The following is a 16,889-nucleotide window of genomic DNA, read 5'->3' on the forward strand; positions in this document are numbered from 1 at the left end:
AAACCATTATGTCAGGGTTACTGTCAGGTTAGTAAGTCCACAGATGTACTCTGATGTAAACTGATACCAAGATTTTACAGATCTGGTGCTTTACAATAGACATGGATGTCTTTCAGGCCACCTTTTGTGCTTATTTGTTTAGCAGCACAGTAATAGAAAGCATTTCAAGTCACAGGTGTATGTTACTTGGTATAATATAAAAAGAAATGAGGTGTTAAGGAGATAGAAGTGTTTCCAAAAAGTCAATAAAAAAAAAAAAAATCCCTTTGCCACGCTAACCCCATGGTGTCCATGGCAATGGCAGACTAGAGGACTGGAGGATGTGTGCATGTCAGAGGTCACCGTACCCATCAAATGAACAAAAGAGACAGAAAACAAACTTTGTGCATGATGAGGGAAATGATGTCATGGATGAATGTGTCTTGGCACAGGGCACTGCACCACTCTTGTTTTTCTTGAGGCAATGAATGAGGAAATCCCTGTCAGGGGCAACAAGTTGGCCACTGCAACAATACGTGACGCAACACACGCCATCCAGCCAACCAGCCATCCTGCTCCACAGGAGTTAAAACCAGCGGCCTGGCACTGAAACACACAGCATACAATAACACTCTAGGCTGATGACTTGGATACTGCTGAAAAAAGTAACACAGACACACTTATACACAAACATCTGTACATACAATGAACTGGAATGCTGTTGTCTACAACACACACAAATGACAGGTTGTAGATGGTAATCTCTTTCAAATACAAACACGCCCTCTTTCTTTCACACATATTTCTCCCATTACGACACAGAAAGCATGCGTGAAAAAAAACATTCAGTGTACATCCACTCATTCTGGAGGCGCGATGAACAAGAAAATCATTGCCACACGTTTGGCGACCTCCACGGTTGAAACCATTACGACAGTCTCTTTCTTTCCCCCGCCCTCCCCCTATCCCTCCCACCCCCACCCTCATCAGGCACATGGTATGGTCAATGTTTGGCAGTGGAGAGCTGTTGGCAACGATCATGGAAAAACAAAACAACAAAGATCTTGGCAACTGGAATACAGCATGACGCTTAACCTGCATTCGCGGCTAAGTCTCTGGAACACAGCTCTGGCACTCTGAATGAGAAACCCTATCCGGAAATGCTGTAGATGTGGAATACATGGATGGCTTTCTGCGGGGGTGAACGTTTCAATGGACTGTTTCAGATATGGATAATTGGCTTGGGCCGTGCTCTTATACCCCTTCCTGATCAATAGTAAAATATTGTACACAACTCAGGGCATGTCAAACAAAAAGGCGTTACTAGCTCCTAAACTCTAGGATGTGGCGAGAGAAACTTTGATTCTCTGGACCTAAAGTCATCCAGCTTGTTTGACCTTGTATCTGACCTCTGAGGTGACTAAACTGGCCATCTCAGCAAATAAGGAATGAAAGGAACACTTACTGATACATAGAAAAAAAAACACTATCTAAAACACTGACAAAAATATATAAAATAAAGCTGTATATGCTCATGAATACTTTTATATATTTTTATGTACACATACATACAGTATCTGTCTATTGTTTATATATATCAATATATCTATTTAAAGTATAACTTAACTCTCACTTAAACCCCCAGAAGTTACTGTGAAGGCACAGATCCAGGCTCAGCGAACTCTCAGCGTCTGACTGTTAAGGAGTGTAACAACCACTGGGCTTAGATCAGCACTAAAAAGTCAACTTCATCCCGCTCATATGTGAGCAGAGAAGTGGGGTCAGGACTTGGTTGCGCTTTCTGTTTCACATCTTCTTTTACAACCCTTCCCACCCTCCCCGTTTCTTTCATTTGTTTTTTTGTCTTTTCTTTCTGTTGTTTTTTACAGTTAGCACCTTATGTAAGTCAAACAATAGAAAAACTGACGTGATAGCATATACGAAATGTGCAAATGTACAACAATAAAAATACTACAAAGATATACTTTTTTCAAAAATACAAGTGATATAACATGGATAGAAAAAAAATATATGTGACACAAACAAACAAAAAGATGAAAAAACAACAAAAACAAAATAGAAATGAAACAACTTAAAGCATGCACTTGATCCTTTAGTGTGTGGGATGTGTATCAAAGGGGAAGGTAAGGACAGTCAGGACAGGGCTATGTTTGGGGCAGTTGATGGATGTGACCACGAGCTCTAGCCTTGAATCTTTCGCAGGATCTCGGTGGAGACAGGTGGGTGGAAATTGATGGTGTGGTGTCTCAGGCCCTGTGAGGTCTTGTAGCTTTTGCCGCAGCGACACTTGAAGGGTTTCCTCACACGGATCTGTGTGCGGTGGCCGTTCTTGGCGTGGTACTTGATACCGTTCACATTCTGAAGAAGACACGGGGGGGAATAAGAGAAGCGGAGTACAGAGATGAATGAGGAAGATTACAATTACTGCATTACACAACAACATGCTTGACACGCAATACTGCAACCTGTGTTTGACCCTGACTTGCAGTCACAGGTTGATGGCAGGTGAAGCCAGGTCGACAGCTGTAGTAGCACACACTGCACGGTTGACGCCGGTTCATAACCTCATGATGTTGCACAATCAAGAACCATTCTGAAAGTGTTCTTGGAGTGCAGCTCATACACAACTCCATCATGTTTAAACTTGTGTCACCAGTAGAGTCTGATTTCACTGATTTTGCACATCAGAGTCTGTTTACAGGTCTTTTGGGGTTACAGCTGTGTGAAATCTGATAAACTGCCTGAAGTGACAATCCATTGGGTGTCCAACAATGTTATAAGATGGTGCAGTTCTCTTTTAGGGGGCTGACATTTTGAGAAATTTCAAGATTGACACCAACTCATATCAGTCAGCCACTGCTACAACGGCAAATGGCAAATCTGGCTCTGTCCAAAGGTAACAAAGTCCTATTAAATTAACTAACATGTTACCACTCATGGAAGTCACCATGAGACTTGTCACCACTGCCAAGAAGTCACTGTGCCAAGCTAAGAAATAGTCCAACACATAATCCTTGTAAAATCTTAATTGTCTTTGTTATTTGTACCAAATAAACAAACAAATATATAACATCTTAATAAGCTTAATGAGCTTTAGAAGTGCCAGGAATTTTGGTTTTTTGTTACAGACTGAGCAAGTTTCTTCCCTGTTTTAAGGCTTTGTGCTGATCTAAGCTAAGTAACTGCCAGTTGTACTTTCATATTTAACATATTTGACAGATATGCCAGTGCTACTGATCTTCTCATTTAATTCAGCAAGAAAGAGAAAAGGCATATTTCCCAAAATGTTGAACTAGTCCTTTCTGCCTTTTATTTCAAAGCTGAATAATATCGAACCTGCGTCAAACACAGGTCGGACGCAAAGTGGTTTTAAGCCAGGTTGGATAACAAATGTTGATCCATTCATAAACAGCAAATGTGGCTCCATCCCACGTCACTGTTTTGGTCTGAAAAGGGCATGAGAAAGAAATGTTCCCACACTGTCCATTATTATAAGGGCAGGGACGACCAGCTGAATGAGGTTTTTGTTAGCAGCTGTAATAAAATTCCAACCAAAGCAAATACGCTATGATATATTTATCGCTACTTCTAATCACGACATTCTGGATTTACAATGTGCTTTTTTAAAACTTGATGTCTAGCCATGTGATTTTCAGACAATAGCTCCAGTGTGGACTTCATCAGAAAACCACTAAACTTTGTGTTTCTATGGCTGTGTTGCCGGGGCTGACTTTTGTCGTCCTCTGGTGTTTCCTTTACCTTGTATCTCTTCTTGCAGCCGGGGACGGGGCAGGCGAACGGCTTCTCCTCTCCCCCGTTCATGCACATGGAGCTGAGGATGGACTCAGAGCTGATGGCACTTTCTGTGGTCCACGACTCATCACTGTCCGACTCCTCGTAGTCTACCTCCTCCTCATCATACTCACTGCCTGGAGGCAGAACGGATATACACAGGACAAAACCAATTACAGTCATTCCAGATGAAATATGAATGGAGACATATCCAAAGGACATCATGCTTTGGGAATTTACCAAATAGAAATATTCGACTTTTTATTAATACTTTTCTCTGTACTCTGCTCCTACTGTGGTGTGTTAGCCGCCCACATGTCACTGAGAGCCCTGCTCAGACAAAACAGCAGTGGTGTGTGTGTGTGTGTGTGTGTGAGTGAGTGTGTGTTTGTGCCTGTGAGTCAAAACGCAGGGGCTGGCACTAAGAAAGAGATCATTAAGTGGGAGTGATCCCCATTGCTCAGCCTGGAAAAAGTGCTTTGCTAAGTGTAGAATATTTTCCACTTACACACACACACACACACACACACACACACAAACAGGCATCCACATACCACATTACTGAAATGTTGAGGCACAGGCACACACATAGACACATAAAGACCCACTGACCCCCCACCATCTCACAGGAAATGCTGCACCTCAGCATGAGGAAATGGATGGCACCCTGGCACATGTTGAAAGAGGGTGTGTGTGTGTGTGTGTGTGTGTGTGTGTGTGTGTGTGTGTGTAGCTGTGCTGGTGTATAAGCCCAGACCTAACACTACGTTTGGAACCATTTGGGCTGGAATTGGACATCTGCTTCTGGGCTGTGCAACACACGGCCCCATGCAAACACACAGCGTGACAGCTGCTATGTAATTAGCAGAGTGTTGACTGGTCTGCTCACTGCAGGAGCCACCAAACCTAACACACAAACAACAGCAGACAGTGGTTGGGTTTAAGCCTCTTCCACTTTCCACTCTTAAACCAGATTTTCTTAATGTTTCAAAATTTCTAGGGAAATATGTTAATTGGCATGAAAAATGAACAAATCCCATCCCATTACAAATCACTTTTTTATGGTTAAAAGTAAATAATCTGAGGTTTGTATTTACAGTTTATATTGCTGTATAAGGGGATAGTTAGTGCAAAAAAATGTGTTATATATGCCAGTTTTCCTGCTCTGGTGATGAAGTCATTCACCGAGTATGAAATAATCTTCATTCCATTTGCCTTACAGATATTTTCATTTGCTCATCACAGCGTTGCTTTTCTTGAATAAACATTTCTCTCAATGGCGCAACAATAACTGAAGCTTTCTTCTGTTACAACCGGTGGCAGTAATTTGCATTAGTCAGTTTCAACACTTTCAATCACTCCACACATACCAACAATCCATCTTTCCTCCTCTCACACAACATTTCAACACACACACACACACACACACACACACACACACAACTGCCGTACCTGTAGGTGTGCTGCTGCGGAAGGAGGAGGAAGGGGTGATGGGGGGTGTGACGGGAGGCGTCAGGTTACCGCTGGTGTGGCGAGGAGGTGTGGCCGTGCTGTTCCGGGACACGCTGCCTGTGATGGACAGGGACAGTTTGGGAGTGGCCTTCTTCTTCATAGTCTCTTGTTCCCGGCGCGCCGCATCCGTCATGAACCTGACAGTACGCCAGAGGTATCATCAGTAAATCCCATGACAAGGCCATGTTTCATGTCACTCAACAACAAACCTCCCACTTCATAGCCATGTTCAACTTCAACCCCTAAAATACAGACAATTATCCACTGATGCTAAACGTAATACAAAACAATCATTTTAACGTTTGCTTGTAAAATTAAGTATTTTGATGGTTGGTCTTATTTTTGTAGTTTTGGCTATCCTCTCAGTTTTGCTAACATTAGCGGTATTCATAGAAGTAACTGCTGAGATCTCGAAGCAAACCAACATCGCTAGATCGTTACAAGTAAGAAGGAAAGTCAGTAATAATCCCTCACTGAACTGAAAATATGTGTGTGTAGGACTGACACTTTTTCCCCCAAATTCAAACAGTCATTCCTACATGAGGAAAAATGTAACATTTTAACTGTAATGACCTGTTCAAATTCAAAATGTAGTCTATAAACTGCAACGGTCCATTTGAAGTAGTTATCTTGTCATCCAGCAGAGGGCGTTCTTAAAACTAGCAACCTGACCTATTGGATGCTGTTTGACCTATCAGTAAACTAAGCTAATGAGAAATATGGATAAGGACACTGGCAAGCAAAGCTGTGCTAATGAAATAGCCACAACAGCAAAGCATCAGAGAGGCAGTGTGTGGTAATATATATATATATTTTTTTTTTTTGGGGGGGGGGCACTGCAGGTGGCAAACTTTGTAAAAAAGCAGCTGCCTTACTCTACAACGACAACAAATCTGAAGACTCAACAGAAAGCTGCCCACACAAGTGAGCCAATAATGGAGGCATCAAAACTGCAGAGAAACTTTTTCTACAACCATGTCTGACATAGTGACATCTCAAAACACATACTGCAGTATATATAAAGACTATAATGAATGGTAATCAAGCTCACTGGCCACTGACCTGCATATGGGTTGAGGTTGAATTCATTCAAAACAAATTACTTGTTAGTTCAAATTCATTCAAATGGAGGAGTTGATTTATAATGTGATACATGTACAACTGACAGTTTGGCTGATGACTTTATAGCTCTCAGTTTTTATTCCTCTGACTGCTCGTGTTTCTTGTCCTGTCTTGACTTCTTACTAGCAATGTCGTAGTATTCCCAGATCTCAGCTTGTACTCACCTCAATGATGATGATGATGATTATTATTATTGTTATTGTTATTACAAGGAAATAACAATAAAAACAAGACCCAACCTCTTCGACGTACTTATATTCTACTTTAGTTTGTTGTCCCTTACTTTCTGTAGTGCTATTTCTGCTTTTAATAGTCAATCAAATTATGGCCACACTACAGATTGTTGCTATGAGTGGGTAGTCTGAATTTTTACAAGACATAACTGAGCTGCTGAATGAACAGTACACAGTACAATACACAGTCATCACAACAATATACAGTACACAGTAAATACACATGGCATTTACAACCTTTCCAAATGAACAATTACCACACAAAACAAATCTCACTCTCCCTCTCTCCGTTTCACTATTATCTTTCTCAACACTGGCTCTTGGAGTGATTTAATGGGGCATTAAGTGGGACTTGACACATTGGTTCACCACACTCATCACAAGCACAGACACAGACACACACACGAACACAAACACACAAGTTGTAATCCTGCCGGCTTTGGCTTTGCCGTTTGCAGCGCGGGGAGTCGGGAGTGATTGTGTTGTGTGGTTTTCTGGCCTGTGGATGAGTCACTGCTGTGTCTATGGGAAGACATCAGTCATTCGAGCTTGCTCTCCGCAAGACACATGTACACACACATTCACACACACATGGACAGTTTCACTGGTGGAGCAATGCTGCCCTCTGTGGGCGAACACCTTTGGTTTGTGTGTGTACCTGTTGATGTAGCTTAAGGCCAGGTAAGTGGGCTGCTGTTGCTCCTGCTTCTCCAGGACCCGGGGATCTGTGTCTGAGAGAGACAGATGGTGAGAAAGACATTTCAGATGAATCACTTCTCTCTGTGGAGGGAAACTGTTGAGTGAATACTCTTAGTATGTAGTTGACTCATACTGTACATCTATTCTTCTTGTCAGACTGCACTCATACGTCTATTCTTCATGCCAGATTCTCTGATAAATGACTAGATTTTCTCACACTGCGTTCTCTGTATTAGTGTCTAATGTGCAGCAGCCGCACATACATTTTGAATACTTTCATAAGTGGCACGTTATTACGCCAGCGCCAAGCCCTCGCTAATTTACTACCAATGACCAATCCCCCCACCCCCTACCCAACGCTGCTTAATCATTGGCAGAGACTAAATGTGGCAAAGAGGAAATTCATCCGAGAGTGAAGGAGCGACTCGGAGGCTGTGATGAATGTACACAGTGTATTACTCAAGACACACGCATACAAACACTCGCTTTTTCCAGTTGACTTGCTAAGTCAGTAACACTACAGTAGGCAACTTCCACTGCCTGAGGGAAGCAGTGTTAACTTCAAAGCCCCACCTCCCACCTTCTGGAAAACAGGAGCAAGTGTGCATGAAAACTCTGCGGGTGGGGCTTCTGTGATGTACCAGTGCCATCAAGTGTTCGACGGGGGAACGTTCTGAGGAATTCAAACCAAAAACAGCTAGTAGGTTTGTGCCATGGCGTGCATGTCTATGTCTGTGTGAGTGTGAGTGTGTGCATAGGCATAATTGCAGCTGCATATGTAATGGCTAGCAGATGTACTGCAGTTCAGATCCAAGAACTGGATCATCTTTGCGCAACAATTAACAGAACGGTCCCGAATGTGTGTGTGTGTGTGTGTGTGTGTGTGTGTGTGTGTGTGTGTGTGTGTGTGTGTGTGTGTGTGTGTGTGTGTGTTTGCGTGTTGGCCATCTTAGTCCTTTGGTTTTCAGGCTTTCACACCTCATAAATAAAAAAGAATGCAGACTTCCCACAGTGCAGGAGAACACCAAGGAGACCAGCAAACAAGAAAACAACTAGAGGAAAAAGAAACACTCACATACACGCGCACACACACACACACACACACACACACACACACACTAACACTGCTGCTGCACAGACTACAATCCTATACTGTGAGTATAACAATACACAGCACTGAAAGGGTTAGAGAAGGAAACAGGATAGCAGGAACATTCATCTGTCAACACACACACACACACACACACACACACACACACACACACACACACACACACACACACACACACACACACACACATCAGAGGTGGTCCACAGAGGTGGTCTTTGACAGTGTTTTATAGCTGAACCTTAATAATCCTACCTGCTGTTTAGATGTAGAGACCAGGGCTCTGCGTGCACCTACACACACACACACACACACACACACACAGATACACAGACAGACAGACACACACAAACCTCAACCTCAACCTACATCACTGACAAGGCTGAGTCACGAGACAGTATAGTGAGAGCTGGCAGCATCTGTAAATCTGACCTTTTTAAAAGCCACTGAGTTGGAGGCTTTCTGGAGCAGGGCTGAGTAACAGTGGTTAAGAAGAAGAAAAAAAATCAACTAAGCACTAGCACATCAGTGGATTAATATAATGTGATGATATTAACAAGACGGCTACTGAGGGCTTTTAACAAGGAGCGTGTAAATACATGTAATGTGGATAAAAAAAGAGAGGTGTTAATTGCTCATTTAACTACTAGAACAGTAAAATAAACTATAATGTAGCTGTCAAGACCAGCCACATAGAAATATGACCCAATTGTGAACAAAGGGTTGTCTCATATCAGAAAAAAATGATTATTTCAATTATCAATGAATATGTTGATTAGTTTTCAATTAATAGACATCATTTAGACCAAAGATTCGCGACGAGACAAGTTACTTGAAATGCGCCAATCCACAGTGTTCTGAAACCTGCCAGCTCACACCAGTAGACGGCACAGTGTATCGTTTCCATAGCAACGACGCTATACTTCTGCTCTAACTGCCACCTTTTCAGGTTTTTTTTGCAGCTGGATACTTTGAGGCATCTTAACATATAGATGAGGATAGTCTGTAACTTGCTATAGCTGCATTTCTAGTATTGATGAAATGCCGAAAACACACACAAAAATAAAAAGAGGGTCAAGAATCTGGATCGCATTTTTATTGCAAATTTGCTCATTGTAAATTTTAAGGGTTGTGTCATACAGATGTGGCTGTTCCTCAAACTAACTGTTGAGGTGATCCTCTCTTTTCATTGACCAACATTTTTATTTTCTGGCCAGTTTCCGCTGCTAAAACTGTTCCCTAAAATGTTCTGAGAATATCGTCTCATTGTGAAGCTTTGGTCTAAACTGGCTTTAATATGGCTTGTTGACATTAATCGTTTTGTCAGTATACTAAAGATATATACAATTTACACTCTTGTTACACTGAGAAAAACAAGAAGAAGCTGGTAGCAGTCTATCATAACCTATTCAGTGACTAATAGTTTCAAAACAGGATAGAATCAGAATAGTTTTTAATGATTTATGACTAACTAATTGATCTTTATAAGAACTTACAGAATCACTGTGTACTATAATGAACCAGGGGTCAACACTTCTACATATCAGGATTAAAGTGTAAGGAAAACTGTAACTGTGGAAAAAAGGTTGTCTGAAGTCAGCGTATAGTAGCCAAGTATTAAAGGACAAGTAATGGACGAGGAAGTGCCCGAGTTAATAAGTTGAGATGTGCAAGCAGTTCGGGATTTTGAGATGAGGTAAGTGTGTGCATGTGTTTGCAGGGAGGAAGGGGGGATGAAGGGGAGAGGGGGGGCTGTTGGCGGAAATGGAGTGAGCCAGGTGCACAGAGAGAGCAGGAGAGCAGGAGAGAGAGCGAGAGAGGAGGAGGAAGAGAGAGAGAGAGAGAGAGAGAGAGAGAGAGAGAGAGAGAGAGAGAGAGAGAGAGAGAGAGAGAGAGAGAGAGAGAGAGAGAGAGAGAGAGAGAGCTGTAGTAAATGTTCACCGGCTTTACGACTTCCGCTCACCTAGCAGGACAGGAAGCCAACACACTGCTGATCCTGCTGCTGGAGCACAAGGGGACCTGTACATGCACACTCATACACACACACACACACATCAATTTTCACATATTTAATCCCTTTAATCATGTTTTTTTTTTTATCTACACGGTGCATTAGCAGAGTGCCCTATGTGTGTTTTGCATTTGTATGTGCATGTTTCTGTGTGCTGCAAGTCTGAGACGTTTCAGATTCTCAAGGGTCTATAAATATCTCCCTAATTAGCACTGCTGTCATTAAAAGCAGCAACCAATCAACAGCCTCTCCACTCCTTTCAGCACAGACATCCATCTCTCACTAGCAGCACTTTGCTGCCCCCTGCTGAATACACAGCATGTGCATGTGTCCATATGCAAGTGCACATGTGTATGGGTCTGCGTGTGTCTGTAGAAGTGTGTATGTGTTGAAACCAGGCCAAGAATGCATGGCTTGTTTTGCAGGCTGCTAATTAAGCCACAGAGAGCATTTTAACGTGTTTCTAGAGCAGCAGGCAGCCGGATGGAGGGAGAGGAGAGGAGGAGGAGGAGAGGGAGCAGGAGGGGATATGGGTGGGGGAAAAGCCAAACTTCTCTGTAATTACACTTCCCAGTGCTTGGTGGGGCGCTCAGGCCCTGCCACTTCCGCAAAGCTATAGTGTGTGACCTGGTGTGTATGTGGATGTATGTGTAGCGTGAAAAGAGAGCGTCTGTAGTTGCCAGTTTGGGATGCCGACCCACTAATTGCTCCGCTACACCCTGACAGGTCATTTAGGAAGTATGGTGAACATGCTCTCTCACACAAACACACGCCCCCTTCCCGTGTCACACCTCTGAAAGTAGGATGGGAAACAATCTGGCAACTGAGGCTCAGCTACATGGTTAAAAATATATTATTGTGATATTAATCTAATTGACTGATTACTGATTAACATCAGGAGATGGCAAATACATGAAAAATCATATAAATACAACTGAAAGGATGAATCAATTTTTGGATTATACCACTTCATAGCCATGTTGGAGCAAAATGCCCAAAATTCCAGTTTCAGCTCCTCAATTGTGAGCATTTGCTGATTTTTTCATGTTATGCTGAATTGAATGTCAGACATAACCAGATATCTGAAAGTCTCATCAGGATTTCATCAAACTGTGATGGGCTTTTTCATTTTTACATTTTATACACCATAGAAATTAATAAAGCCATCTCAATAATAGAGTGGCAACAAATAGTCGATTAATAGTTGACAGAATGTTACCAGTGATTTTACTATTTTTTAAAGTAAAAATGACAAACATTTGCTGCTTTTAGCATCTCAGATGTGATGCTTTTTGTGTCATGCATCATAGTTAACTGAGTAACTTTAGATTTTTGACTGTTCATTCAAAAACCTTGTTCTCTAAGAAATTTAAACAGATGTTTACACTATTTTCTGAAGTTTTATTTTGTTGAGAAAAAGATGAATTGATAAAAATAATCTGCAGATTAACTTTTGATAGAAATAATTAGTTGCAGCTCAACTCAATTAAAATGATCAGGAGTTGCAGCTCTACATATAAAATAATAAAATGAATGTTCAAAACAACTAACTGTGCTACACTGTTAAACATTACATGAGATCATCTTATGTGGCAAACAAAACCTTCAACTACCAGCAGAATATATACAGTCAGCTTTGAAAACAGAACTTTACCAAAACATGATAAGATCATATTATCATAAACAATAACATTCAATAATTTCTCCGCCCTTAAAGCAAACAAAGAAACAAATGCAAAGACAAATTCAGCTAATTCACTAAAGACCTCCTTTGCTCTGCACTGATATCATTAATCTAAATGACTAACACGAGGAGTAAAGGGGCTTTCCTGTCTCTTATTGTCCGACAAGTAAAAACTGCTTCTCCATACCATGTTTACCATCTCCCTGAACCACAGCAGATAAAGAAATACAGCCCGGCTTAGCCTGTGGGTTGAATGATTACATCTTTAAAAGTTACTGTGGGTTAATGATCAGCATGCTCGAGCAGGGCCCGCATTATTACAACATAGCATTGGCCTGACTCCTGGTGTCAAACCACAATTCAGGCTTAAATTTGAGCTGTAAAACCAAATCCAAATGGAGAAAAAAAAAGTTAATTTTGTCTAAACAAAGTTGAGATGTTTGGGATTTCCCTGTGCCCGTCCTTAGATTTCTCCTTTCTTAACCTTCTCTTTCAAATCTCATCCCCCACTTTTAATCTCTATCTATCTTCCCCTCCCTGCCTAAACTTCTTTGTTGAGGAAAGAGGCAGGTATGTGCTTGTGCAGGTGAGGACAGAGCTCGACGATGCCGTGTGCACGCAGGCAAATGAGACTGACATCATTACATTCCTCAAGCCTTACCTAGAGCCACCGCACAAAGCCTCTGACAACAACCAAACACCACACTAAACACAGTCCACCAAACCCATTTCCTCCTGTATTCACCTGTAATCTAAACAGTTGCGGGCATGTTACTGGAAGCCTGCTATTCCTCTTACTTTTTTTTTTTCCTAGGATGAGCTCAACACTGAAGCCCCGCACATTAACCTATTTTCTCACGGAAAGGATCATGGCAAGCTCATCTGTTGTTAACTTCTGTTTGCCGTCGGCTGTGATGTGCTGCGTCAGAGGAGGCAGGGGCCCAAATTAAGTACTGAGATACACACAAGGGGGGACCAAACCAGCAGGCAGAAATGCTCATTTTGGCTATGCAGCACATGAAATGTCCTACCACAAGAGGACAGTGTTGTCTACAGAAATGACCAAATGTTTCTAGCGCGGGCCAACACTCATCTGTACACTGACCTGAGACCCACTGACTCACTTTTACTGCTCCTAGCACAAGCCTACTGTCACCTCTAGATTATCTGATTCATGGTTAGCGGCATTGTTTTCATAATCTGTTAGCGCTCCGCAGGAAACACCACAATCTGTTATCTACAAAGCTTCAAACAGCTTATCTCACATGGAGGAGTTAGCAGGATCAAGTTAGCCTATCTTCTGATTGATTATTGATCACACCGCTACACCACTTCAAAACCAAAAGGGGAGTGGAAAGCAAAAAATAAATATATATATATATATATATATATATATATGTATATACCACTAGCACTTCCTCGTCTCCCACACCCTTTACCTAAATCCCCTCCATCTGTCACACTTATCCCCGTGGTAACTGATCTGTGAGCAGTATTGATTACACACTGTGTGATCTTGCTGCTGTTGACCAGCTGCAGTATAAAGCAAGCTGAGGGGCAACTCATTAATCCAAGTGATCTGACTGGTAAACCGCCATTCTGCTCAGCTGACGATTAGGGTCAAAGGTCAAGCTAAGAGCCAGATGGAGCACATATTTATCAACTCCTGTGAGGTTTTGTTTGGGGGACCGAGGAGAGAATATGCATTTATATCTTTTAGTTGTTTACTGGTTAGTTTGGGTCAATGTTGTGATCTAGAAAACCCCCCCAAAACAATCAAATGGCCATTCATAGTGTTGATTTCCCCTCTCTGGTTAATCTGGAAGTGATCCAGGGAGCATATGGTAGGATGCAAAGTGAACATCACCATCCCACCCCACCCCACTCCACTTTCGCCTCCAGTCACAAAAACCTCATCACCTTTCTAAACATCAGCACATCAGTCCCATCCTCGTATCATGTGACATCACGTTGGGCGTCCTCGCCACAGCTGGCTGCACGGGAGCGCTCTTTTGTTGGTGAGATGGCAGGTGTGCAATAACTCAGCCAATATACTGCCCCCAACCCCTTTAGAGACAGCCAGTTGCCATGGAGACTGGCTCAATGAAGCATCCATTCTACAACCCCACCACCCCCACCCCGTTGTCCCCTTCAAACAGCCTCCTGAGGATGGATACACGCCACAAATAACAATTAGACCGTATCAACTTTGTTAGACATTATTGAGTCCAGTGGTATAATTTGCTACGGTGGATTATAGGTTAATCTACATGAGTGGATTGTTTCATGTTATAGCAGAAGTCGGAGTTGGATCAGCATTTCAAAAAATATTAAATATTTAATAAGCATTACATTTCAGGCTACTAAACAGGCTACATATGAATGTCAGAGAAACACTCAGTTAGGGCTGCAACTAACAATTATTTTCATTATCAAGTAATCTGCCCAAAATGTTTTGTTTTTAAAATGTCACAAAATAGGGAAAGTACCTGTTTTGATTTACCACAGTCAACAGTAAAGTTTAAAATGTCCTATTGTGTCCAACCAACAGTCCAAAACACCAAAAATAATCCATTTATTTTCAGAAATAACATGACATCATCACTGTCATTTGCCATATTTACTTAAAAACAATATTAAAACCATTATTCTATTATAAAAACAGTTGCCAATTTATTTATTTATTTATATCAACTAAAAAATTATTTGACTAATGTTGCAGCTTTGCATTCATCAAACGTTAAGACATGTTAATGACTCTAAATAACACTGTATTTACAGTGTCTACAGTCACTTCTGCATGTCCTTTTTCTTCTTGAATGGCCACATTTATCACATTCAGTAATCCTTTACATTTAAGTGCATACATGTGATCAATGACCATCAAGAGAGAAACAATACTTGTAACTTCATTTCTGTGCAGACACAACTGCATTATTTTGGTACTCTTCCAAACTGTAGTATTTACCCTGTAGCTACTTTTGTCTGTCAGATGTTAAATGGTGGGTAAATTGATGGTAGGAGTCTATTACATGCCAGGTAACAGTTATCAGAGGGTTTATAATGTAAGATGAAAACTGAATTAGCGGTGCAACAAGTTGAAACTTGTGCATGTGAAAGAAAATCTAATTATGTCAGAGCATGTCTGCCACAACAGCTTGGTTTCACTGATGCAGCGTCAATGGTAATGAAGTGACACCAACATCATAGGTTATCACTACGAAAGACGGGTATCTTGATGACACCTCAGGTGGCGAAAGTGACAGACTTTCGGCATCCCTAATACACACCCGTGGTATGAGAGGAACCACGGCTGCACCGCATCAGGCCTGAAAACGTAAACACTGGCTCTTCTGCAACGTTAGCTGTGAAACCGCTGCCTGCTCGGGATGCTAGTTACACCTATGAGACCTACGCGGCCCTCCAAGTCGAGGTACCGCTGTTAAAGGTAACTATCGCGGCTACTGCAGGAGAAAAACAAGCGGTGCCTTCATTTCATAGAGCGTGGCTGTGTTTTTCAGAGGAATACAAGTCCCATGTTGCGGGAAAACTCGCACTCCGATGAGGCTCGACGGAGAGCAAGCAGCGCGAATAGCGGAATGCAAAGCCGAGCCTATCTACGTTTAGCTAAACTAGCTAGGACGCTCGCTAACGCCAGCTAGCTGCGGCTCCCCCTCTGGCCCGACTCACCGATGTGATTGTCCTCGATGTGGACGATGAGCTCGGCGAGAGACTCAAACTGGAGACCGCAGCCCCCGAACCTGCAGGAATTAGAGAAGAAAGAAGCGGCGGCGATGCCCGTCATCTTTTCGGCGCTGGTGCATTCACCGGGTAGGGGGGGTGTGGGAGAGCCGGGGGTGGTGAACGAGGAGGCAGAGGCTTTCGGGTCCGGGGTGGGAGCGGGGCAGGGTGTGCGGAGCGCGGTGCAGACACCGGGGCGGCCAGACAGGACAGCGGCGGACGCAGCTGGGAGGCAGGCGGGACGGTGGGGGTGGATGTAGGGAGGAGGAGGAGGGGGAGGGTTGACTGGTGGCAGCCTACGTCACAACCAGCCTACCTGTTGGGATCTGTGCCCGCGAGGACTATGATATGATATTAAAATCACACATTGAATCAAAATGTGTATTTGCATGAGTTATGCTGAGATCAAAGACACAACATCGACCATGTATGCAAATCATTGGAAAGTGTGTCTGTTGTATGGAAGCCTATAGGCGACCGATATTAAAATGATAATATAAACTCAAAAATGAAAATTTAATTCCACAATAGCGTTTTGATTTTCCACATATGTATATGTCATTTGAGTTCAAATCAAAGTGGAAATGCTATGGTCCAATTTGCTTTTTCATTTCACATACTGGTAATATTCTATGACCATATCAAAAAGAAAATGGAAAAACTGATTGACATTTAGACAATATTCAAATGTTAAAATGTGAAAATGCAATATAAACAATGTAAACTGATTTTCCATTTATGCAAACAATATTTACACCATTTTGCAACAATTTTAAAATTAAAATGTATAACATATATCATTTTATATATATTATATATTATAACAATAACATTTTTCAAGACTTAATCTGCTGTATAGCAGACAGTATTCAAATGTAATAACCAAAACAGTGCCCACAGTCTATTGCATTTACATTTACGTGTCATAGTGTTCTTTGGTGTCAAAATGAAAATGGACAGTAAGGATGTCACTTCCTCTTTCAGTGA

General features: G+C 42.0%; 1 protein-coding gene across 1 annotated transcript; it reads right to left on the reverse strand.

The window, feature by feature from the left end:
- Positions 1 to 1,878: 1,878 nt before the first annotated feature.
- jazf1a (JAZF zinc finger 1a) lies at positions 1,879 to 16,095 on the reverse strand. Its single transcript, XM_053334465.1, has 5 exons — positions 15,852 to 16,095; positions 7,318 to 7,390; positions 5,245 to 5,441; positions 3,760 to 3,929; positions 1,879 to 2,358 (listed from the first exon to the last, which is right to left on the reverse strand). The coding sequence occupies exons 1-5, from the start codon at positions 15,964 to 15,966 to the stop codon at positions 2,182 to 2,184; spliced, it is 732 nt and encodes a 243-aa protein (XP_053190440.1). The 5' UTR covers positions 15,967 to 16,095; the 3' UTR covers positions 1,879 to 2,181.
- Between the last annotated feature and the right edge of the window lie 794 nt (positions 16,096 to 16,889).

This window comes from Scomber japonicus, chromosome 15 (assembly GCF_027409825.1).
Source record: "Scomber japonicus isolate fScoJap1 chromosome 15, fScoJap1.pri, whole genome shotgun sequence".
Classification (NCBI taxonomy): Eukaryota; Metazoa; Chordata; class Actinopteri; order Scombriformes; family Scombridae; genus Scomber; species Scomber japonicus.